Source organism: Hypanus sabinus, chromosome 20, assembly GCF_030144855.1.
Source record: "Hypanus sabinus isolate sHypSab1 chromosome 20, sHypSab1.hap1, whole genome shotgun sequence".
NCBI classification, from domain to species: domain Eukaryota; kingdom Metazoa; phylum Chordata; class Chondrichthyes; order Myliobatiformes; family Dasyatidae; genus Hypanus; species Hypanus sabinus.
The window spans coordinates 65,612,378-65,637,236 of record NC_082725.1 but is presented as its reverse complement, the minus strand read 5'-3'; the positions used below and the strand labels follow the sequence as shown (position 1 = coordinate 65,637,236).

The 24,859-nt window shown below is 42.8% G+C and overlaps 1 protein-coding gene across 2 annotated transcripts in view; it reads left to right on the top strand.

Annotated features, from left to right (window-relative positions):
- The window catches only part of LOC132378606 (coagulation factor XIII A chain-like), a 269,196-nt gene that overhangs the window by 229,651 nt on the left and 14,686 nt on the right, over positions 1–24,859 (top strand). For both annotated transcript variants that reach the window (XM_059945683.1, XM_059945684.1), the window contains exons 11-12: positions 13,597–13,750; positions 21,594–21,875. In XM_059945683.1, coding sequence (XP_059801666.1) covers positions 13,597–13,750; positions 21,594–21,875 — 436 coding nt within the window. The remainder of the gene's footprint in view (positions 1–13,596; positions 13,751–21,593; positions 21,876–24,859) is intronic.

Sequence of the window (24,859 nt, the reverse complement as noted above, 5' to 3'; positions counted from 1 at the left end):
TACCCCATCAAGTCCTCCCATGAACCTTCTACGCTCCAAAGAATAAAGACCTAACTTGTTCAATCTTTCCCTGTAACTTAGGTGCTGAAACCCAGGTAACATTCTAGTAAATCTTCTCTGTACCCTCTCTACTTTGTTGACATCTTTCCTATAATTCGGTGACCAGAACTGTACACAATACTCCAAATTCGGCCTTACCAATGCCTTGTACAATTTTAACATTACATCCCAACTCCTATACTCAATGCTCTGATTTATAAAGGCCAACGTAACAAAAGCTTTCTTCACCACCCTATCCACATGAGATTCCACCTTCAGGGAACTATGCACCATTATTCCTAGATCACTCTGTTCTACTGCATTCCTCAATGCCCTACCATTTACCATGTATGTCCTATTTGGATTACTCCTACCAAAATGTAGCACCTCACACTTATCAGCATTAAACTCCATCTGCCATCTTTCAGCTCACTCTTCTAACTGGCCTAAATCTCTCTGCAAGCTTTGAAAACCTACTTCATTATCCACAACGCCACCTAACTTAGTATCATCTGCATACTTACTAATCCAATTTACCGCCCCATCATCCAGATCATTAATGTATATGACAAACAACATTGGACCCAGTACAGATCCCTGAGGCACCCCGCTAGTCACCGGCCTCCAACCTGACAAACAATTATCCACCACTACTCTCTGGCATCTCCCATCCAGCCACTGTTGAATCCATTTTACTACTTCAATATTAATACCTAAAGATTGAACCTTCCTAACTAACCTTCCATGTAGAACCTTGTCAAAGGCCTTGCTGAAGTCCATATAGACAACATCCACTGCTCTACCCTCGTCACTCTCGTAACTTCTTCAAAAATTTCAATAAGATTTGTCAAACATGACCTTCCACGCACAAATCCATGTTGACTGTTCCTAATCAGACCCTGTCTATCCAGATAATTATATATACCATCTCTAAGAATACTTCCCATTAATTTACCCACCACTGACATCAAACTGACAGGCCGATAATTGCTAGGTTTACTCTTAGAACCCTTTTTAAACAATGGAACCAGATGAGTAATACGCCAATCCTCTGACACCATCCTGGCTTCTAATGACATTTGAAATATTTCTCTCAGAACCCCTGCTATTTCTACACTAACCTCCCTCAAGGGAATATCCTGTCAGGATATTTATCCACTTTTATATTCCTTAAAAGCACCAGTACTTCCTCCTCTTTAATCGTCATAGTTACCATAACTTCCCTACTTGTTTCCCTTACCTTACACAATTCAATATCCTTCTCCTTAGTGCATACCGAAGAAAAGAAATTGTTCAAAATCTCCCCCTATCTCTTTCGGCTCCACACATAGCTGTCCACTCTGATTCTCTAAGGGACCAATTTTATCCCTCACCATCCAAAGAAACCCTTTGGATTTACTTTCACCTTGCTTGCCAAAGCAACCTTGTATCTTCTTTTAGCTTTTCTAATTTCTTTCTTAAGATTCTTCTTACATTCTTTATATTCCTCGAGCACCTCATTTACTCCATGCTGCCTGTATTTATTGTAGATATCTCTCTGCTACCTCAGACTTTACTTTCTCCCTATCAAATTTCAAGTTGAACACAATCATATTGTGATCACTGGTTCCTAAGGGTTCTTTTACCTTAAGCCCCCTAATCGCCTCCAGTTCATTTCATAACACCCAATCCAGTATAGCTGATCCCCTGGTCGGCTCAACAACAAACTGCTCTAAAAAGCCATCTCAAAGGCATTCAACAAGCTCACTCTCCTGAGATCCATTACCAACCTGATTTTCCCAATCAATCTGCATGTTAAAATCTCCCATGACTACTATAACATTGCCCTTTTGACTCGCCTTTTCTATTTCCTGTTGCCACCTGTGTCCATCTCCCAGCCATTGTTGGGAGGCCTGTATAGAACTGCCATCAGGGTCCTTTTACCCTTGTAGTTTTTTTTTAACTCAACTCACAAGGATTCAACATCTTCCGATACTATGTCACATCTTCCTACTGATTTGATGCCATTCTTTACCAGTAGAGCCACACCACCCCCTCTGCCTACCTTCCTATCCCTACGATATAACGTGTAACCTTGGACATTCAGCTCCCAACTACAATCATCCTTCAGCCATGATTCAGTGATGGCCACAACATCATAATTGGCAATCTGTAATAATGCAACAAGATCATCCAGCTTATTTCTTATACTACGTGCACTTGGATTCAACACCTTGAGTAGCGTGTTTGCTGTCCTTTCTGACTCTGCATCCCTAGTGTTTTGATACTCATCCTGTTGGCTGCAAATAAGTCCCATCACCTGCCTGCCCTTCCTGACAGTCTGACTGTACGCTATCTTTACTTTTTTACCCTCCGTCCTATCCTGAGTCCCTTCACTCTGGTTCCCAGCCCCTGCCAAGCTAGCTTAAAATAGCTCTAACAAACTTGCCTGTGAGAATATCATCCCCCTCGGGTTCAGGTGCAACCCGTCACTTTTGAACAGGTCATACCTTCCCCCAGAAGAGATCCCAATGATCCACAAACCTGAAGCCCTGCCACACATTAAACTGCCAAATCATCCTGTTTCTCATCTCACTGGCACGTGGCACAGGCAGCAATCCAGAAATTACTACCCGGGAGGTCCTGCTTCTCAGCTTTCTATCTAGCTCTCTAAATTCTCTTTTCAGGACATCTTTGCTTTTCCTTCCTGTGTCATTGATACCAATATGTACCAAAACATCTGGCTGCTCTCTCTCCCTCTCCAAAATGCTGTGGCCGTGATCTGAGACATCCCTGACCCTGGCACCTGGGAAGCAACATACCATCCGGGTGTCCCGTTCACTTCCACAGAATCTCCTGTCTGTTCCTCTGACTATTGAGGACTATCACTACCACTCCCCTCTTCTCCCTCTTTCCTATCTGTACCACAGACCCATGTTCAGTGCCAGTGACCCAGTCGCCATGGCGTTCACCCAGGAGGTCATCCCCAAAAACTGTCCAAAGTGGTATACTAGGTGTGATTGATAAGATTGTGGCCTAAGGTAGAAAGAGATGAGTTATTAACTTCAAACTTTCTGCATTATCACAGAAAGAGTTGAACTGCACATGCATGTAACGAGAGCGTCTTGGACCTCCAGGTGGTCCACAGCAGGGGTGATTGATAAGTTTGTGATCTAAGGTAGAAGGAGATGAGTTGTACAGCTCTCATTACATGCACGTGCAGTTCAACTCTTTGAGTGAAAATACAGGAAGTTTGAAGTTAATAACTCATCTCCTTCTACCTTAGGCCATGAATTTATCAATCACCCCCCCCCCCCCCCCCACTGCTGTGGACCACTTCTGGAGGTCCAAGATGTTGACTTCTACAAAGAAGGGATCCATATGCTCCATGACCGTGTGTAAATGTAGGAAAAATAGATGTGCTTGGTTTTCTAAAATTGACTCCTTCTACCTTAAGCTACAAGCTTACCAATCACTTCTTGAACTTATTTTTGAGGGGAATGGCCACGGGGTGCTCTCTAACTGCTTATTTCCATTTCTCCTGAGAGTCACCCAGCCTCTTGCCTCCTGCAACTTCAGGGTGACTACTTCCCTGTAACTCTGATCGATTATCTCCTCACTCTCCTGTACAAGCCGAAAGTCATCCAGTTGCTGCTCCAGATCCCTAACACGGTCTTTCAGGAGCTGCAGCCGGATACCCTTCACGCAGATGTAGTTCCCTGGGAGACACTCGGTCTCCCAGTTCTCCAACATCTGGCACGAAGAACACACCACAGCCATTTAAATGGTACAGTAAGAGAGGGGAAAAAGATAAAAAGGAAACCTTAACAGATGCTTCACACAGAGCTGACGCCTCTTCCAAGCCGTAGCCTCCTTTGAGCCAAACCCTGTCGCTTCTACTCATGCACTGGCAATGGCCGCTCCACTTTATCCTTTCTGTCCTTTATTTAGTTCGAAGAGCTCTGTTGACACCACTGTACAATGGCCAAACACACACGAGAGCTCTCCTTTTTAAATAACCTGCGAGAAATACTACTTTGTAAATCTCTGTTGGCCCCGTAAAATCCTGGCAATACTTCCAGAAACCGTGGAAATACAGGGAAGACAGGTGGTAGCGATGGGTTCCTACTCCATGTTAGGTTTCCTGGTTTTTCTGTTGACCCTTTTAAGGGCCCGATTGGTTTTGTTCACCTTGTAGCTATTCTGTAGGAACGTCATGTGTAATTGTCTTACTTCCTTGGGGACAGTCTCCGGATCCAAAGTAGTTTTTGCACAGTTAATCAAAGGAGAGACAACTGCTCTGTTGTGAGTGGCTTTTTGATAGACACCATGCCCAAGGATACTGTCTGGTTTTTGCCTATATTTTCTATATTTCCACAGTTTCTGGAAGGATCACCAGGATCCTGAACAAATTATAGATTAATACATAAACCCATAAGGAAGTTGAAATCACAGTTTATGCGGGTCAAGAATCACTGGGTACTCAGGGTGGCTGGTGTTTACAGGACTCCCTGTGAATGTGGAGCAGCGTATATCAGCCAACTGGGATACACATTGCAAACCCACATCAAGGAACACGGGTTACCCGGAGAAATTGGAGGGAGCAGAACATGGCATTCACAATGGCCATTGAATTGACTTCAACAGCACAAAATTACTGTGCCTCGCCAATAGGTTTTGGGACCACCTGGTGATGGAAGCCATTGAAATAAACCTAGGGAAAAAATTTTAACAAAAATGAAAGACTCACTCTAAGTAAGAACTAGAACTTGATTGTAGACAAGATAGGAGAGCAGAAGTCTGATTGGATGAGGACTAACCAATCAGGAAGAGTGAACGATGGGGGTGCAAATCCCAACGGACGAGAGATCCCTTGGCATCATTCTTGATGAAGATGGCGGAGTTTGTCACTAAAATGTCATTTAAAATTGATACCTATACCTGGAAGCCAGGGAAGAGTTTATTTGTCATGTACACTGGGAAGGTGCTAGGACATTTTCCTTGCATGGAATTTCATAATAAATTTACTTTGAACTTTGAATTTTACATTCTTTCCAGCTAAATGGCAACTTGCCCAAGACTGAACATCATCTGGTAGAAAAGTGAACATCTTGTACACATTTAATACAAAGTGAAAAGCATTTTAGAATCAAAAGACTTTCTTTCCTTCCATCCACTGATCTCCCTCATTTTTTCTTTCAATTTCTCCCAATAATTTGCTATTCATTGCAAGCAACCTTTTCAACAACCCATACCTGATCATAGACACGATACTCATTTCAACAGCCCGTACCACAAGTTACATGGACACACGTAACACCTTTCAATAATGTGTACATCATCGTACATGTACACACAAAATGCCTTTCAACAACCCGTTCCTCACGTTACATGTATGCATAAAACTCCTTTCCTCATCCCACTCCTCATTGTACATGTGACAACACACACAAATGCTGGAGGAAATCAGCAGGCCAGGCAGTATCTAAGGAAAAGAGTACAGTCGACATTTCGGGCCGAGCCCCTTCATCAGGACTGACAAAAAGCTGAGGTGTCAGAATAAAAAAGTGGGAGGATGGGAGGGAGAACACAAGGTGATTGGTGAAACTGGGAAGGGGAGGGTGAAGTAAGGAGCTGGGAAGTTGATTGCTGAAAGAGATACAGGACTGAAGAAGGGGAATCTGATCGGAGAGGACAGGAGGCCATGGAAGAAAGGCAGGGGGAGGGTACCAGAGGGAGGTGATGGTAGGTAAGAAGATAAGGTGAGAGAGGGAAATGCGAATGGGAAATGGTGAAGGTGAGTCAGGGGGGTCTTTACTGGAAGTTTGAGAAATCAGTGTTCATGCCATCAGGTTGGAGGCTACCCAGGCAGAATTCAGGTGTTGCTCCTCCAACGGAACTGTGGCCTCATCAGAACAGTAAAGGAGGCCATAGACAGACGTGGCTGAATGAGAATGGGAAGTGGAATACAAATGGGTGGCCATGGGAGATTCCACTTTTTCTGGCGGACATAGTGTAGGTGCTTGGCAAAACGGTCTCCCAGTCTGCATTAGGTCTCTCCGATAAACTGGAAGCCACACCTGGAGCACCAGATACAGTAGATGACCCCAACAGGCTCACAGGTGAAGTGTCACCTCACATGGAAGGGCTGCTTGGAGCCCTGAATGAAAGTGAGGGAGGGGATGTAGAGGCAGGTGCAGCCCTTATTCCGATTGCACAGATATGAGCCAGCAGCAGGTTCCGTGGGGAGAGACGAATGGACAAGGGAATCCCTGTGGAAGGCAGAAAGTTGGGGGGGGGGGGGCGGTTCCGCTGGAGATGGCAGAAGTGCTGGAGAATTATGTGCTGGATGCATAGGCTGGTGAGGACAAGAGAAACACTATCCCTGGTGGGGTGAGGGCAGACATGTGCTAAGTGAAAGAGATGTGGCTGAAGGCAGCATTGAGGGTGGAGAAAAGGAAGCCCCTTTCTGGGAAGAAGGAGGACATCTCTGGTTCTGCAAGTAAAGCCAGTCCTAGTGGGGATGACTGCAGGGCAGAGATGGCTGAGGTCTCTGGGAGTAGTTCACCGAGTGCAGGATAGATATGTCCCACAGAGAAAGAAGTTCCCAAATAGCAGTGTTAGGTGACCAAGGCTGACAAAGGAAGTTAACGACTATGGAAAAGCCAAGGAAGGGGCATACAAGGTCGCAAAGGTGAGTAGGAAGTTGGATGATTGGGAAGCTTTTAAAATCCAACTAAAGTCAACTGAAAAAGCTGTGTGAAGGGAAGGGGTGAAATATGAGGGCAAACTAGCCAATAATATAAAGCGGGATACTAAAAGCTTTTCAGTTATATAAAGGGTAAAAAGAAGATGAGAGTTGATATTGCACCACTGGAAAATGATGCTGGTGAGGTAGACAAAGAAATGGCAGATGAACTGAATGTGTACTTCGCATCAGTCTTCACTGTGCATTGGGCAGAGGTTTGTGAGTGTCAGAGAGGAGGAGTAATTGCCATTGCTATTACAAAAGGAAGTAGTGCTAGGCAAACTCAAAGGTTGATAAGTCGCCTGGACGAACTACATCCCAGAGTCCTGACAAGGTTGCTGAAATTGTCAATGGATGCATTGGTCATGATGTTTCAAAAATCAATTGATTCTAGCATAGTCCCAGATGACTGGAAGATTACAAATATCACTCCATTCTTTAAGAAGGGATGAAGGCAAAAGAAAGGGAATTATAGGCCAGTTAGTCAGTGGTTGGGGAAGTGTTGGAGTCTATTATTAAGGATGAGGTTTCAGGTAGTTGGAGACTAATGATAAAATAAGTCAAAGTCAGCATGGTTCCTGTATAGGGAAATCTTGCCTGACTAATCTGTTAGAATTCTTCAAGGAAGTAACAAGCAGGGTGGACAAAGGAGAGGCAGTGGATGTCATTCACTTGGATTTTCAGAAGGTATTTGATAAGGTGCCACACATGAGGCTGCTGAACAAAATAAAATCCTATGGCGTTACAGGAACATGGATAGTGCTGAGGAAGCAATGCGATTGCAGCAGGACAGACAAATTGGAAGAATGGTAAAAAAAAGCAGATGAATACAGTGTTGAGAAATGTATGATAATACATTTTAGTAAAAGGAACAATAGTGTGGACTATTGTCTAAATGGGGAGAAAGTTCAAACATCAGAGGTGCAGAGGGACTTGGGAGACTTTGTGCAAGACTCCCAGAAAGTTAACTTTCAGGTTGAGTCTGTGGTAAAGAAGGCAAATGCAATATTGGTATTTATTTCGAGGAGAATAAAATATAAAAGCAAGGAGATAATGCTGAGCCTTTATAAGACACTAGTCAGGCTGCACTTGGAGTATTGTTAATAGTTTTGGGCCCCATATCTCAGAAAGGATGTGATGTCATTGGGGAGAGTCCAGAGGAGGCTCATGAGGACGGTTCCGGGAATGAAGGGGTTAACGTATGAGGAGTGTTTGACGGCTTTGGGCCTGTACTCACTGCAATTTAGAAGAAGTCGTGGGGATCACATTGAATCCTACTAAGTGTTGAAAGGACTAGATAGGGTGGATAATGAGAGGATATTTCCTATGGTGGGGGTATCCAGAACTAGAGGGCACAGCCTCAAAATTGAGGGGCCATGCTTTAAAAGAGAGTAAAGAAGAAATTTTTTTGGCCAGAGAGTAGTAAATCTGTGGAATGCTCTGCCACTGACTGCAAACGAGGCCAAGTCCGTGTGCATATTTAAGGCAGAAGTTGTTAGTTTCCTGATCAATCAGGGCATCAAAGGATGTGGCAAGAAGGCAGGTTTATGGGGTTGAGTGGGATCCAGGATCAGCCATGATGGGATGGCAGAGCAGACTGGTTGGGCTGAATGGCCTAATTCTGCTCTTGTCTCTTATGGTATTATGGTCTTATCCTGAGAATAGATGCGGCAGAGATGGAGGAATTGAGAAAAGGGATGGCATTTTTACAAGTAATATGGTGAGAGGAGGTATTGTCCAGAGAGCTGTGAGAGTCATAGACATCAGTAGCTAAGTCATCTCCAGAGACAGAGACAGAGAGATCGAGAAAGGGGAGGGAGGTGTCAGAAATAGACCAGATAAATTTGAGGGCAAGGTGGAAGTTGGAGGCAAAGTTGTTGAAGTCCACAAGCTCCGCATGGGTGCAGGAAGAGGCACCAATGCAGTCATTGATGTAGCACAGGAAGAGGCACCAATGCAGTCACTGATGTAGCACAGGAAGAGGCACCAATGCAGTCATTGATGTAGCACAGGAAAAGTTCAGGAGGCTTGCAACACAGACTGTTCCACACAGACTCAGCTGGGAACCATGCGAGTGCCCATGGCTACATATTTTGTCTAAAAGAAGTGGGAGGAGCCAAAGGAGAAATTATTGAGAGTGAGGACACTCCGCCAGACAGAGGAGAGTGGTGGTGGAGGGGAACTGGTTGAGTCTGGTGTCCTGAAAGAACCAGGGAGCTTGAGGCCTTCCTGGTGGGGTATGGAGGTGTGAAGTGTCACAGATGTAGGTAGGAAGGGACTGAACTGGGGGATCAAACTGAGTCGAGCTTCAGTCTCTTCCGACCTTCATCCGGGACACTTCATATGCTCTTAGTCTTTTCAATGATTTCAAGTTCCCTGGCCCAGATCATGGCTGTCCAGTGGGTGGAGGGGTACAGGAAAGGTTGATTCTTTGTTGCTGCTTGTGCATGGGAGGGGTGGGGGCTTCGGGGTTCTAATGTCATTCATTCTTTGTTCTTTTCTCTCTGTTTCATGGGTGTCTGTGAAGAGTAAGAATTTCAGGTTGTATCCTGTGTACATTCTCTGATATTAAATTGAGCACTGAAGCTGATTTATTTGAGTTTCCCTTTCAGATTGTGTAATAAAAACCAGACGTGTTGCAAATGCTCAGCAGATCAGGCAGCCGCTGTAGATGAAGAAACAGTTAATGTTTCAAGTCCGTGACTCCTCTCCAGTTTCAGATTTCTGTCATCTGCAGCTCTAAATACTCAATTTTTGATTAAATGTGTACATCACATTTATTAATAGAAAGCAAGTTAGAAAAATGAAGCAAAGGGAACACAAAAAATACTGAAGTCTGGAGCAACACAGAGGATACTGGACATTTGACATTTTGGATCAAGACCCTTCATCTGGATTCTTTATTTGGATTTCAAGTTCAAGTTTATTGTCATTAACTCAAACGTGTATACAACTAAATGAAGCATCACTCCTCTGGGCCCAAGGTGCAAAACATAGAAGTATATAAAGTTAGAAGAGGCATAGTTGGAGTAGCCAGCAAATATCTTTCTCCAAGGGTGAAATATCTAATACTTCAGGATGTGCATCTAGGATGAGCAGAAGAAAGTTTAAAGGAAATCACAGAGCAAGTTTTTTCACACAGAAAGTTGTGGGTGCCTAGAATATGCAGCCAGGGGCAATGGCAGAGGCTGATGCAATAAGAATTGTAGGAAAAGTGGATGATAGTGCTGAAGATGAGGTAGTTGGTTTACAAACAGAGGCAATGTGTAGTGAGGAGACGCTGTAGATGGGGCAAAATTGCAGTCAACAGGGTGAGCTGCAATGTAAAAGGTGGACAAAATGGAAAAGAGTAAATACAGGACTGAAGCTGTTATATCTGAATGCGCAAAGTATACGGAATAACACAGATGAACTTGCAGCACAGTTGCAGGTTGGCAGGTATGATGTTGTAGCCATCACTGAATCATGGTGAAAGAAGATTATAGTTGGGAGCTTAATGTTTAAGGATACACATTGTATTTAAAAGACAGGCAGGAAGGCAGAGGGATCGGCATTGCTCTGTTGGTAAAAAATGAAATCAAATCATTTGAAAGAGGTGGCATAGGCTCAGAGGGTGTTGAATCATTGTGGATCGAGCTAAGGAACTGTAAGGGTAAAAGGACCCTGAGGGGAGCTGTATACAGACCTCTCCCGAACAGTAGTAAGGATGTGGTCTACAAATCACAGTGGGAGATAGAAAATGCATGCCAAAAGGATATTATTACAATAGACATGGAAGATTGAAATACGCAGGTAGATTGGGAAAATCAGGTTGGTGCGGGATTCCAGGAGGGGAGTTTCTGAAGTGCCTATGGGATGGTTTTTTAGAGCAGCTCATGCTTGAGCCCACAGGGCAGGAGTGGCCAACCTTTTACATTCCATGCATCAATTTTTCAGATGCATCACACAACTCTTGTACCCCCATTCAATTCTAGTAAAAATATGTTAATATAGGCATATTTAGCATTTTTACATGGTATATTGATTTAATATAAAACAAGATAAACATGAAAACTGATTAACATGAAAGAAGATAACATTCAGCAAAAGACATAATAATAAATAAATAATAAAATCACCAAAAATAATTGCTAAGCTTTAGATTTATTCTCAGTAAAACCCATTTCTAGCTCTAAGCTACTTGAATTCCTGTTACAGATTTTTTTTCTACAAATAGGTTTTTGGTTAACACTTTTTGCGTGAGTAGGCTTACTGTTTTATCACTGGGGTGAAATGCACCACTTCTGGCACATGCGCTGTAGGTTGGCCATCCCTGCCACAGGGGATCGGTTATTCCGGATTGGGTGTGTTGAAATGAACTGGAATTGATTAGCAAGCTTAAGGTAAAAGAACCCTTGGGGAAAGTGATCACAATATGATTGAATTCACTCTGAAATGTGAGAAAGAGAGGCTAAAGTCAGCTGTATGAGTATTACAGTGGAGTAAAGGCAACTACAGAGGCATGAGAGAGGAGTTGATAGAATTGATTGGAAAAGAGCTCTCGCAGGTATGACAGCAGAGCAACAACGTATGTAATTTCTGGAAGCAATTCAGAAGGCACAGGGCATATACATTCCAAAGAGAAAGAAGTATTCTTAAGGAAAGATGACGCAACCAAAGCTAAGAAGAGAAGTCAAAGCCAAAGCGAGGGCATATAATCTCGCAAAAATTAGTGGGAAGTTAGAGGATTGGGAAGCTTTTAAAATCCAATGGAAGTCAAATAAAAAAGTGATTAAGAAGGTAAAGATGGAATAGGACAGTAAATTGGCCAGTAATACTAAAGAGGATACCAAATGTTTCTTCAGAGACAGAGAGTGTAAAAGAGAGGCAAGAGTGAATATTGAAGTGCAGGAAAATGATGCTGGAGAGGTAGTAATGGAGGACGAGGAAATGGCAGAAGAACTGAATAAGTGTTTTGCTTTAGTTTTCACTGTGGAAAACATTAGCATTATGGTGGAAGTTCCAGGAGTCAAAGGGCATGAAGTGTGTGAAGTTGCCATTACTAGGGAGAAGGTTCTTGGGAAACTGAAAGGTCCAAAGGCAGATAAGCCACCTGGACCGGATGGTCTACACCCCAGGGTTCTGAAAGGGGTGGCTGAAGAGATTGTGGAGGTATTAGTAATGATTGCTCAAGAATCACTGGATTCTGGAATGTTTCTAGAAGATGGAAAATTGCAAATGTCACTCCACTCTTCAGGGAGGCATAAGAAAAGAAGCCATAGGCCAGCTGGTCTGACCTTGGTGGTTGGGAAGATGTTCGAGTTGATTATTAAGGATGAGATCTCAGGGTACTTGGAGGCACATGATAACATAGACTGATGTCACGGAAAAACCCTGCCTGAGAAATCTGTTGGAATTCCACAGGCAGGGGTCTGCGTTGGGACCAATTCTTTTTACATTATACGTCAATGATTTAGAAGATGGAATTGATGGCTTTTCTGCAAGTTTTGCAGATGATCTGAAGATAGGTGGAGGGGCAGGTAGTTTTCAGGAAATAGAGAGGCTACAGAGGGCCTTAGATTAAGAGCAAATAAATGACGAATGTAATACAGTGTCAGGAAGTGTAAATGACAAATGTAATCGTGTCGGGAAGTGTAAATGACAAAAGTAATACAGTGTCAGGAAGTGTAAATGACAAATGTAATACAGTGTCGGGAAGTGTAAGGTCATGCAGTTTGGTAGAAGAAATGAAAGGGTAGAGTATTTTCTAAATGGAGAGAAAATACAAAAAACTGAGGTGCAAAGAGTCTTGGGCGTCCTTGTGCAGGATTCCCTAAAGGTTAATTTGCAGATTGAGCCTGTGATGAGGAAGGTAAACATGATGTTAACTTTCATTTTAATAAGACTAGAGTACAAAAGCAAGGATGTAATGTTGAGACTTTACAGAACACTCATAATGCCTCATTTGGAGTATTGTGAGCAGTTTTTGACCCGTTGTCTCAGAAAGGATGTGCTGAAACTGGGGGTTCAAAGGAGGTTCACGAAAATATTCCAGGATTGAGGATTGAATGGCTTGTCACATGAAGAGCGTTTGATTGCGCTGGGCTTGTACTCAGTAGATTTAAGAAGAATGAGGGGTGACCTCATTGAAATCTATTGCATGGTGAATGGAATAGATGTGGAGAGGATGTTTCCTATGGTGGGAGAGTCTAAGACCAGAGGACACAGCCTCAGAATAGAGTGGCGTCCTTTTCAAAACTGAGATGAAGTGGAATTCCATTAGCCAGAGAGTAGTAACTGTGGAACACTTTTCCACAGACAGCTGTGAAGACCAAGTCTATATGTATAGTTAAGGCAAAGGTTGATAGATGCTTGACTGGTCAAGGCATGAAGAATTATAGGGAGAAGGCAGGAGATTGGGTCTGAGAGGAAAATTGGATCAGCTATGATGAAATGGCTGAGCAAATGACCTAATTCTGCTCTGTATCTTAAGGTCTTACAAAACCCTTGGAGACATGAATAGGCAAAGAATGGAGGGATGTAGATTATGTGGAGACAGAAGGGAATGGGTGTCAATAATTTAATTAGTTCAGCACAACATTGTGGGCTGAAGGGCCTGTTCCTGTTTCTTTACTGTGTTATGTTTTGTAACCCAAATTGTCACCTGTCAATTTCCCCCCATAAAAACATAAAATAGCTGAGTTTCTCCAGCTATTTGCATGTTGCTAAAGAAAGAGAAACTTGTATCTCTAGAGAATATTACAACAGCATCCCTTGTGGCAGACCCTTGGCACAATATAGGTCATTTTTCAGCTCTTTTACGTAAACTAATTTTGATTTTCTTCTTTAAGGTAAACAGTGATGTTATATATTGGATCCAACAGCAGGACGGTTCCCTGATTAAAGGAAACGTGAAGACTGATGAAGTTGGCAAGTTGATTCTGACCAAGGAGGTTGGGTCTGATATGAGGAACGATATAACAGATCAGTATAAATATCCAGAAGGTAAGATAGGCCCAACCTTGGAGGCAATTTGAAGTTAATAAATTATTTAAATATACTTACCTACTGCCTGTTAAGCCAGTGGTGTTTAGGGCAGCAATGAAGATCCTCCATCTCTGACGGTGTTCAGGGCTTCCTTCATCATGTCAGTAGCTTCCTCTCGGTTTCCCTACTTTCAGTCATGCAAGTCCCGGGTGGAGACTCAGGAATACCGTCACACTCAGATGTAGAAGGATTCTACATTGCTGTTTCCATAGCAATTTTGTTTTACCAGTGAGGGTCTTTAGCCTTGAGATGAACCCCTAAACCCGGAGGACCGGTGGACCACTCAGCCTGTCTTCAACCTTTGACCTGTTTGACATGGGTGACCCTACCAAGAGCTCTGACTCCAGCCAGCATCTCTGTCCGGGTCATTGAGGCACGCAAGCCTCCAAACCGTGGCAAGGTTATGGTCCTCTCCGAGGGCTTTAAATATAGAGTAATGTAATATATTTGACGACAAGCAGACAAGGAGTTAACAAGGTGCAGGGGCGGAGAGGGGCAGAGAGTCATCCTGCACACGGCTCCGATCCAGTCCTCGTTAGTCACTCCTTCCTCTTCAAATGTTTTATTATCAGTTCAGTGCCGTCCAAAACAAGGTTTTAATTAGTTTCTGCTGCATTTTATTTACCACCACTGATTTTCTGGTGAAAATAATAGACTTGTAGGAAAGATAAACTGCATAAACATTGAAAATCTCATGCTTGTCCATTCCAGTATCAGTGAATTTTTAACAGCATGGTAATTAATGCCAGCAACCTCTCCAGCCCAGAAAATTAAATTTCACAAGTATGGAATTGTGTTTCTGCAGATTTTAATGACTTAAAAAATTTGTTCTCTATTATCTCTTAATCTTAAACCCATCTTTCTTTCACTTGCTCTTTTGTTAAGTGAGCACTCCTGTTAATGAGTTTGTTAATGAGCACTCTCATTCCTGGATCTGAACTCCCCAGCACATGGGGGAATGGAGTTGAGATTCTGGTCTAGTCTTGGGACAGGCAAGAGTTTTGCCTTCACAAATGCATGGTTGACTGGTCACCTCTGCAGGATGATGATGATGATAAGCAGATGGTTCAATGAACTGGCATAAACATTATGTGATGAAGAAATGGAAGTGGAAGAGAAACAGAATGTAGGAAGGAAGGCAGATCTCCATGGAGAACCAGGTGGAGAAACACCCTAATCCCCTACCCAGATCTAAAAAACTACATTTTCTTGACCTAAAATTCTTTCCCTACCTTCAGTTACCTGGTTTCTTGAAGCCAGCCTTTCATCTACAGTGCAGAAGGTGAAATCCCTTCCTTATTAAGGCTGTGCTGTCTACTCAATTGGATAAGTTTCCCCATCCATTGGCCATTCAACTCAAAACTGCTTTGGTTGTTCTTTGGTGGGATTGGATTTGAGATTGTAAAGATTATCGTCTCTCTTTCCCACACCCACCCAACTGTTCTTCTGTGTGTAGGTATCCATTAGGGTGCTTCAATCCAATTAGTCAAGGATATACACCATGGTCCCAGAACCACTATAGGGGGATATTGCACAACTTCTGGAGAATGCTTTGAAGCAGAAATCCAATCAGAAGTTTGATCACATTGAGGGGACAGGGTCATGTGATGAGTTTTCCAAAGATATTGAAGTTTTCAAGTAGACATTTTCACAACTTTGGGTTAAATTTAAATGTGCATTATTTTTTATTCCATGCAACATTAATGCCACTTTGAAATTTCTAGTCTGTGAATATTTCATTTCTAAAATGTAACTTTGAGAGACTGTGTGGCAGGACATTCCACTTTTGCATTCAATAAATAGCAGTCTGCTTTCCTTGAGAGCCCCAGTAAAGAGAGAGTGTGAAAACACTGTAGTTATGTAACGTCACAGAGTGAGGCCCAAAGAGCTCTTCAGTTGGGACTGGGATTAACAAAACATTGCCCTAAAAGTCAGTTCTGAGAACTGAAAAGATACATTGCCATAAAAAGTGTACTTGCCGTTTTATACCACAGAGAGATCTATAGAATTATACAGTACAGAAACAGGCTCTTCAGGTCAAATCATCAATGCCAACCAAGATACCGGTCTAAACTAATCCCTTTTGCCTGTGTTTAGCTTAGATCCTCTAAACTCCTCTTATTCGTGAACTTGCCTAATGTCTTTTAAATATTGCAGCTTCAACTTCACCACCTCTACACTTCATCAGCACCTCCATATGAAAAAAATTGACCCTCAGATCCCCTTTAAACATCTCCCAACCTACCTTAGATCTGTGAATTCTAGCATGGGAAAATGACTATGAGTAACTTCCCTATCTATGGTCCCCATAATTTTATGAACTTCCAGAAGTTCAACCTCAGCTTCCCTCACTCCAGAGTTCTCTCCACAAAGCCATCAACTTTTGCCAGAGTAAGCCATTTCCTGTTGAAGTCCTCTACCGACGAATCAAACTGCAGATTAGAACTGTGATCAAATTTGTCATCCCAATGGTACTTTAATCTGATTTTTTACATAAACCTGCAATACACAAACATCATTAAACTTGAATCCATTCACTTTATCGGTACCTTTGTCACCATTGGATTCCAAGGTACTCTGGAATGGTCTCCAACACTGCCCTGTCCATAAGCTTGACTGTCAGCAAAGCTCTTGTCTCTGCATGTCCTAACTTGTACTAAGTCTTGTGCATTTCTCAGCCTTAACCTCTAATTTTAAAATTTTCATCCTTATTTTCAGATCCTGGCATAGACTCACCCTTCCCTATCTGTCTATGGACCCAACAACCCTGCAATCCTGCAGCTTTCCAGTTCTGGCCTCCTGAGATCCCTACATTTAGTTGTTCCATAAATGGTAGCTGTGTCTTTGACTACCTGGTGCTTAGAGATGCTGCTGCATGGTGTATGCCAGACAAAGCCTGATGCGCTTCATGCAGCCTCGCACATCTGCCAGATCAAAACTGCTATATAAAATAAGTTGTTGTTTATGATAGGACAGGAATAGTCTTAGTACTTTGTTCCTTACAATGACACGGAAACTTTGCTGTTCAGGAAGGTTTAGCCAACCCTTCTTCCTATTATAATTTCAGAAAAATAATTCAGTGATTTCAAACATTGCTATTCACTGCATCACAATGCTTTCTTGCCTACATTCATATATCACCCTGATCTAATGGATAGTTCTATCGCCCATCCTTAAGGAGGTCTTGCGTTCAAGCCCAGAGACTCGAGCTTTCCTAAAGCAAAGTCATGTCTGTGCACGAGTGGCCTACGCTAAGAAGGCAATTCTCCCAAGGCTCTGTTAATAATCATACCTCAATCAAATCACAAACTCATCTTTCTGATCATTATCACTTTGCTGTTAGTGGGCAGTTAAGGATCCAATACTACAGCACATCAGAATTATTTGTTTAGTAGTAAGGTGCCCTAGATGTGAGGATGTCCATAGAAATGCATGTCTTCGTCTTAGCCCATATCTACAATGAAAAATCTTCATCACATTTCTAATTGGAAAACCTTCCCAGCAAAGTTTTAAGGGAGGGTATCTGTTGCCCACCTATCATCAAGCTTTGGAACTTGGGGAACTTTCTGGGCTTGAAATCTCTTGCTTTATAATTTTATAGATATGGCCGGAATATGTCTCTAGAATAGAGGGGAAACAGATTTACTCCCTTAACTCATGGTTCTGGTTCATATGGTTCAAATCTCTGAAGTAGCTTGGTTAAAGAGTAATGAGTTCTGATCTTGCTGGCCCCACCCTCGTCACTGCAGGAAGTGTCTTGAATCTGAACGTGTCCACTTCATCTACACAGAACAAGAAGGAAAGAAACAATAGTCATATGTTCCAGCTTGCATCACTTTAATCATGCTGTCCCCTTCACATCTCTTTTCTACCCTTAATGTTGCTTATTGATATAGTTAAAATTTTATTTTTCCCATTGTTGACGTTAATGATAGATTTTTAACCTTCAATTCAGAAATGTAAAATAGGTTCTTCTGCACTAATCTGTCACAGTAATACGAATTACAGTCAGCCCTTCTTATCCGTGGGTTCTGCATGCCTGGATTTGACCAACTGTGGAGCAGGAGAACCCGGTTCTCTCTCCAGTACTTGTTGTTTGAGCATTGTTCGCCTCGCGTCTCGTTCATTTGCTCCTTATGTTGTGAGCAAGAGGAAGGAGTTTAAGGCTAGTAAGGGACAGCTGGCTAGCTATGTTAAAGTACTACAGCCTCAAGAACTTAAAGATCACGGGAGAATCAAGATCGGCTGAAGCCGAGGCAGCATCAACGTTCCCAGAAGAGCTACAATGGTTGCATCTGTACTGAACATGTACAAACTTTTTTTCATGTCATTATTCCCTAAACAATACAGTATAACAGCTATTTACATTGTATTAGGTATTATAAATAATCTAGAGCTGATTTAAAGTATACGGGAGGATGCGTGTAGGTTACATGCAAATACTACACGTTTTTCGGTATCCACGGGGGTCCCGGAACCAATCCCCCGTGGACAAGGAGGGCCGACTGTACAACACAATTGAGTCTTAACTATTTGTTACATAAAGAGTGAACAATCAACTATTGTACAGAACCACAATCGCCTGCAGTCCAGAAAAGGAAGCAAGTGGAAAACCAAATGTATTATTATTCTGGGATAAAATGGGAATTTTTAGAATCCAATGATAATGCATCTGATTTGTTGGATTATAAAAGGTCCTGGAATGGATAATGATGATTGACAATTCATTCCCTCAACAACAAAAACAATGCTCGAGGAGCTCAGTGGGTCATGTAGCCTCTATGGAGGGTAATGGACAGTCAATATTTTGACTGATGGAGTTTAGTGCTAATGCTGATCAGTGTGAGGTGCTATGTTTTGGTAGGAATAATCAAAATAGGACATACATGGTAAATGGCAGGGCATTGAAGAATGCAGTAGAACAGAGTGATCTAGGAATAATGGTGCACAGTTCCCTGAAGGTGGAATCTCATGTGGATAGGGTGGTGAAGAAAGCTTTTGGTATGCTGGCCTTTATAAATCAGAGCATTGAGTATAGGAGTCGGGATGTAATGTTAAAATTGTACAAGGCATTGGTGTAAAATTTGGAGTATTGTGTACAGTTCTGGTCACCGAATTGTAGGAAAGATGTTAACAAAATAGAGAGAGTACAGAGGAGAGTTACTAGAATGTTACCTGGGTTTCAGCACCTAAGCTACAGAGAAAGGTTGAACAAGTTAGGTCTTTATTCTTTGGAGCATAGAAGGTTGAGGGGAGACTTGATAGAGGTATTTAAAATTATGAGGGGATAGATAGATTTGACATGGATAGGCTTTTTCCATTGAGAGTAGGGGAGATTCAAACAAGAGGACATGAGTTGAGAGTTAGGGGGCAAAAGTTTAGTGGTAACACGAGGGGGAACTTCTTTACTCAGGGAGTGGTAGCTGTGTGAAATGAGCTTCCAGTAGAAGTGGTACAGGCAGGTTTGATTTTGTCATTTAAAAAAAAAATTGGATAGGTATATGCACAGGAAGGGAATGGAGGGTTATGGGCTGAGTGCAGGTCAGTGGAATTGGATGAGAGTAAGTGCTCAGCATGGACTAGAAGGACTGAGATGGCCTGTTTCCGTGCTGTAATTGTTATATGGTTATATTTTGAGTTGAGACCCATCACCTCCAGCATCTTTCCCCAATAGTTCCTACTTCACTCCAGTCCTTCCCATTCCCCCTGCTGCTTTTGTTCCTTTCCCAAGATTCATGTGAGGTATCCTGATGATTGGAAGGTCGTTGCCAGAAGGCTGGTGATTCATTCAGCAGCCTAGGTCGCTGATTGGTCGGATGAAAGTGAGATCAAGACCGCTGAATGGGTGCATGGACCCTTTGGGGTCCAGCTGCTGAACATCACACCTCAGTTTCTCAGCTGCAACTCTGAAGACACAAATTTAAGTCCAGAGTGTTCCCCAGGGTACCAACGCCCAGTGACAGATAGGCAAAGGCCAACTGGCAGGTGACCACTCGATGTTCCCCGATAGTCTGTCAGACCAGTATAGAATAACTCACAGGTCTAAGCAGCTGTCTGTCTACTCCGTTAAACTGACTACATTTCTAAGTAATTAGTTCTGTGATCTGTGGCAGGGAGGCAAGGTCTGAAAATGCCAAATTAAGGATATGGCACTGAATGTGGGTGGCAAGTGAAGTGAATATATTTTTACAGAAAGTGAAGACACAAGAAAAGACAAAAAAGAATGAGAGACAGAGCTGATGAAAAAGAGAATATTGAAGTTATTTAGTTAAACAGTAAAAGATTTTAGAAAGCATAATTGAAGAAATGAAATGCACAATTTGTTAAAAATGCCTTAATGCCAGAATAGAAAACCGATCCAGATTTAGCTTTTCAATGCTCCAGGTTAATGCATTTTTAATTGCTCTGTGATAAATTTTTAATTTAAGTTGAATTTCGCTGTGGGGAGAAATATTTTATGTTGTGACTTCAGGGACAGGCTTGTTGCCTGATTAAATATGTGATGACAGAGATTTCAAGCTCTGAAACTAGGGTAAAGCAGTCAGGCTCCTAACCTTTTGCTCATCTTGAGAAACTTGGCCATTATGCCCATAGCTGTCCTACCCCAATTTAATAGGCGTACAACTCTCCCCAAACCTCCCCAACTTTCCTCTTTTAAGTTGTTCATTAAAAACGATCTCAATGTTCAGGAAGTCCCACTATCACCATGCAACCTTACCACTAGCTCAGTAGAGCAATACTGTGATCACTTTGTAAGTAATGGACTTTGTTTCCGTTCATTCTTGGATAATTTTGTATAATATATGTTTAATTTATGTTTGTCTTGTGGATGTTGTCTCTCTAATGCTATGTGCCTGTGACGTTGCTGCAAAGAAGGCTTTCATTTTTCTTTCATGTACTGGTGCATTTGACGATAAATTCAACTCAACTTCGCTCACATCAGGTTGCGAAATTTGTTTGAAAATTCTCTTGCAAACCATTCTGGATTATTATGTCAGCTGTGCAATATGAATGCTAGTTGTTGCATCATTTTACCACAATTTTGAATTTGAGTGCAAACTTTTATTCTGGTGGGCAAGTTTCTCCCCAGCTCAGAATGACCTGACTGAAAGCTGCACAGCGTGATCTACGGAGCTCCATTCAAAACCAGGCATTCTAACATAAAGTCAGCATGGAAAAGGTCCTTCAGTCTAACTGGTCCATGCTGACCATGATTCCCATCTCACCTAGATTCATTTGCCCACATTTGACACACATTCCTCTAAACCTTTCCTATTAATGTCCCTGTTCAGGTAGCTTTTAAATATTGTTAAAGTACTGTACCTCCTTCACCACTTCCTCTGGCAGCTTGCTCCATTGCTCTGTAAATTTCTAATTCATCTCTCTCCTCTTACCGTGAAGCTAGCTCTTGATTTCTCAACCCTGAAACAAACCGTGCACTTTGACTATATCGATGCCCCTCACAGTAAGATGATTTTATACATCTCCATAAGATTCATTCTGCTACTCTCCTGATTTTCCTGTACTCCAGTGAAAAAGATTCTGAGCTGCTCAACCTCTCTCCAGACAACATCCTTGAAAATCTGTTCTGCACTGCTTCCAGCATAATGCCTTTGTTCCTTTCTCAAAGCTGAATGCAATATTCCAGATGCAGCCCTACCAATGTTTTGTACAACTGGATGGTTCCCTTTATGAGGCTTAGAGCTAACAAAAACATTGGCCTAGGCATCTTCTAATTCCTTAAGAAAATAATTCACTATTCCATTCTTCCTCCCACCACATCCTCCCTACCCATCTCTAGGTAGCCAAGAGGAGAGATTGTCCCAGGACACAGCCATCCAGTATGGAATTAAGAAAGAGCAAGTTGTAACTGAAATGCCAACAGATATCTCAATGGATGTGCAAGTGGCTAAGAACATTGTAGTGGGCACCGACTTCAATATTGACCTGGAGCTCAGAAACAACGGCAGCTCAACACAAAACCTCAGGATCCAACTCTCTGGCTATGTTGTGTTCTACACCGGAGTTCCAAAAGTCGAGATTACCGATGAGACACTTGAAGTGGAACTGGAACCTAATCAAGGTAAGACCCACCAGCCTAGCCTTTTCCTACATCAGCTGGGCAACAGCCATGCTGGGAATATAATTCACTTTAGTGGGGAGAATTGGGAGGTAGTGAATGAGCTGGGGATAGGGGAATGAACAGACGGTAAATGTACAGGAACAGGAATGACTTGGAATACATGTCTGGATGTATAAGATGGGTGGAATCATGGAGTACCTGTTTGTGTTGATCAAGGCATAGAGTAAAGCAGTAGGAAGGCCGTCCTGGAATCGAATAAGATGATGACGCAGACAGAGCAATGCAGAAAAAGCATCACTCCCAGGAGAAATTCATGAGAACAGGCCTCTGGGGAATAAAGAAGGTGCAGGCAAGGTTTCCATCGACAACTATGGGAGGGAACACCATTTTCTGAAGGAGGATGTCCAGGAGACAGAAGAATTGAGAAAAAAGGGACAGTGTCAGGACAGGAGGAAGTGTAGTTGAGGTAGCTCATTAGATGTCAGTGGATAATTTGTCTCCAGCGATGTTCTAGAGACTCGGGAGGAAAGGGAGGAGTCAGAGATGGACAAAGTGAATCTGAGGGTGAGGTGGAAGTTGGAACTGAATAAAGCCGTGGTGAGGACAAAGCTGGAGCACCGAGTCACATTAGCAGAGGGGCCGGGGGATAGATGAGGACTTCACAAGGTCTGGAGGGTAAGAGTTATGAGCTGGATTATTCTCGTCAAAACAAAAGACAGCGAGGGGATGTTTACATAGAACATAGAATAGTACAGCACAGTACAGGCCCTTCGGCCCACAATGTTGTGCCAACACTTAAACCCTGCCTCCCATATATCCCCCCACTTTAAATTCCTCCACATACCTATCTAGTAGTCTCTTAAATTTCACTAGTGTATCTGCCTCCACCACTGACTCAGGCAGTGCATTCCACGCACCAACCACCCCCTGAGTAAAAAAATCTTCCTCTAATATCCGCCTTGAACTTCCCACCCCTAACCTTAAAGTCATGTCCTCTTGTATTGAGCAGTGGTGCCCTGGGGAAGAGGCGCTGGCCGTCCACTCTGTCTATTCCTCTTAATATCTTGTATACCTCTGTCATGTCTCCTCTCATCATCCTCCTCTCCAAAGAGTAAAGCCCTAGCTCCCTTAATCTCTGATCATAATGCATACTCTCTAAACCAGGCAGCATCCTGGTAAATCTCCTCTGTACCCTTTTCAATGCTTCCACTTCCTTCCTATAGTGAGGCGACCAGAACTGGACACAGTACTCCAAGTGTGGCCTAACCAGAGTTTTATAGAGCTGCACCATTACATCGCGTTTCTTAAACTCTATCCCTCGACTTATGAAAACTAACACCCCATAAGCTTTCCTAACTACCCTATCTACCTGTGAGGCAACTTTCAGGGATCTGTGGACATCTACCCCCAGATCCCTCTGCTCCTCCACACTACCAAGTATCCTGCCATTTACTTTGTACTCTGCCTTGGAGTTTGTCCTTCCAAAGTGTACCACCTCACACTTCTCCGGGTTGAACTCCATCTGCCACTTCTCAGCCCACTTCCGCATCCTATCAATGTCTCTCTGCAATCTTGGACAATCCTCAACACTATCTACAACACCACCAATGTTTGTGTCGTCTGCAAACTTGCCAACCCACCCTTCTACCCCCTCATCCAGGTTGTTAATAAAAATCACGAAAAGTAGAGGTCCCAGAACAGATCCTTGTGGGACACCTCTAGTCACAACCCTCCAATCTGAATGTACTCCCTCCACCACAACCCTCTACCTTCTGCAGGCAAGCCAATTCTGAATCCACCTGGCCAAACTTCCCTGGATCCCATGCCTTCTGACTTTCTGAATAAGCCTACCATGTGGAACCTTGTCAAATGCCTTACTAAAATCCATGTAGATCACATCCACTGCACTACCATCACCTATATGCCTGGTCACCTCCTCAAAGAACTCTATCAGGCTTGTTAGACATGATCTGCCCTTCACAAAGCCATGCTGACTGTCCCCGATCAGACCATGATTCTCTAAATGCCCATAGATCCTATCTCTAAGAATCTTTTCCAACAGCTTTCCCACCACAGACATAAGGCTCACTGGTCTATAATTACCCGGACTATCCCTTCTACCTTTTTTGAACAAGTGGACAACATTCGCCTCCCTCCAATCCTCCGGTACCATTCCCGTGGATAACAAGGACTTAAAGATCCTAGCCAGAGGTTCAGCAATCTCTTCCCTTGCCTCGTGGAGCAGCCTGGGGAATATTCCGTCAAGCCCTGGGGACTTATCCATCCTAATGTATTTTAACAACTTCAACACCTCCTCTCCCTTAATATCAACATGCTCCAGAACATCAACCTCACTCATATTGTCCTCACCGTCATCAAGTTCCCTCTCAGTGGTGTATACTGAAGAGAAGTATTCATTGAGGACCTCGCTCACTTCCACAGCCTCCAGGCACATCTTCCCACTTTTATCTCTAATCGGTCCTACCTTCACTCCTGTCATCCTCCTTTTGTCCTTTACATAATTGAAGAATGCCTTGGGGTCTTCCTTTACCCTACTCGCCAAGGCCTTCTCATGTCCCCTTCTTGCTCTTCTCAGTCCCTTCTTAAGCTCCTTTCTTACTACTCTATATTTCTCAATAGACTCATCTGATCCTTGCTTCCTAAACCTCATGTATACTGCCTTCTTCCACCTGGCTAGATTTTCCACCTCACTTGTCACCCATGGTTCCTTCACCCCACCATTCTTTATCTTCCTCACAGGGACAAATTTATCTCTAACATCCTGCAAGAGATCCCTAAACATCAACCACATGCCCATAGTACATTTTCCTGCAAAAACATCATCCTAATTCACACTCACAAGTTTCAGGGATATAGCCTCATAATTTGCCCTTCCCCAATTAAAAATTTTCCTGTCCTCTCTGATTCTATCCTTTTCCATGATAATGTTAAAGGCCAGGGAACGGTGATCACTGTCCCCCAGA